This window comes from Habropoda laboriosa, unplaced genomic scaffold (assembly GCF_001263275.1).
Source record: "Habropoda laboriosa isolate 0110345459 unplaced genomic scaffold, ASM126327v1 scaffold65, whole genome shotgun sequence".
In the NCBI taxonomy this organism is placed as follows: domain Eukaryota; kingdom Metazoa; phylum Arthropoda; class Insecta; order Hymenoptera; family Apidae; genus Habropoda; species Habropoda laboriosa.
The window spans coordinates 4,506,883-4,508,061 of NW_017100254.1; the positions used below are offsets into that span (position 1 = coordinate 4,506,883).

The window sequence follows — 1,179 nt, forward strand, 5'->3', positions numbered from 1 at the left end:
TATTATCTCATAAAATTTTAAATACTAAGAACTAGAAAAACAACTTTAATCTTTTAATTTTAATTCCCTAGACATACAAATCATATGTATTTAAAAATTCCCCAATGAATGAAGAAGGTTTATTTCCTCTCTAACCAATAGTTTTTTACGATTGAGTGGAGCAAGATGGCCGCGAAAACTTTGTAAACGGAAACGTTTATTTTGATGACTCGAAGAAAATTGCATGCTTTAAACGTAACTTTTGATTAGAGTGGACTGAAATAATATTAAATAAACTTGAATTGTCAAGAAATTAAATAAATGTAGATAACAATGACCGAGGAAACACAACAATCTGAGACAGCCGCACAAAATGAGGCGCAAACTAGTTCTCCAGATGTTGGAAAAGTTAAAGATACTAAAAAAGAAAAATGCCGGCCTATGACAAAGGTATATTTGATTAAAATGATGATGAAAATTTACGAATCCTTTATTGTTCACATAAAGTACACTTTGGCCACATGCAACATGATATATTTTGTGAAACAACAATCGAAATTTAATTTTCGATTTAAGATATTTATAACATAATATAGTAAAACAATGTTTGTTTAATGTATCATAAATGAAAGATACTTACTTTCGAATATCAAACAACACATTGTACATTCCATATGACAATAAACGTAGTATCATTATTAAAAATGGAAAAAACTATAGCTACATGTCATGTGTAATGTTTTTTGTCCCATTTTGTGAATAAAAAATAAAAAATACTTAATCAATATAATAACGATAAGTCGTTAAAATTTTCGTAATTATTATTAAAATTAATATATTCTATATTTCAATTCAATTTTAACTAATAATGAAAGAAGTAAAATATATTTGTAGGTAGTAATACGAAGATTACCTCCAACTATGACTCAGGAACAATTTCTAGAACAAGTTTCCCCATTGCCGGAACATGACTATCTTTATTTTGTAAAAGCTGATATGTCTATGGGACAATATGCCTTTTCTCGAGTATATATTAATTTTGTTGAGCAACAGGACATTTTTATGTTCAGAGAAAAATTTGACAATTATGTATTTGTTGACTCCAAAGGCATAGAATATCCAGCAGTAGTAGAGTTTGCACCTTTTCAAAGGTTACCAAAGAAAAGAGTAGGAAAGAAAAAAGATTTAAAATGTGGTACT

The 1,179-nt window shown here is 27.9% G+C and overlaps 1 protein-coding gene across 1 annotated transcript in view; it reads left to right on the forward strand.

Annotated features, from left to right (window-relative positions):
• Positions 1-312: 312 nt before the first annotated feature.
• The window catches only part of LOC108572396 (regulator of nonsense transcripts 3B), a 3,894-nt gene continuing 3,027 nt past the window's right edge, over positions 313-1,179 (forward strand). Inside the window, exons 1-2 of the mRNA XM_017934631.1 lie at positions 313-429; positions 874-1,174. Of these exons, the coding sequence (XP_017790120.1) occupies positions 313-429; positions 874-1,174 (418 nt within the window). The remainder of the gene's footprint in view (positions 430-873; positions 1,175-1,179) is intronic.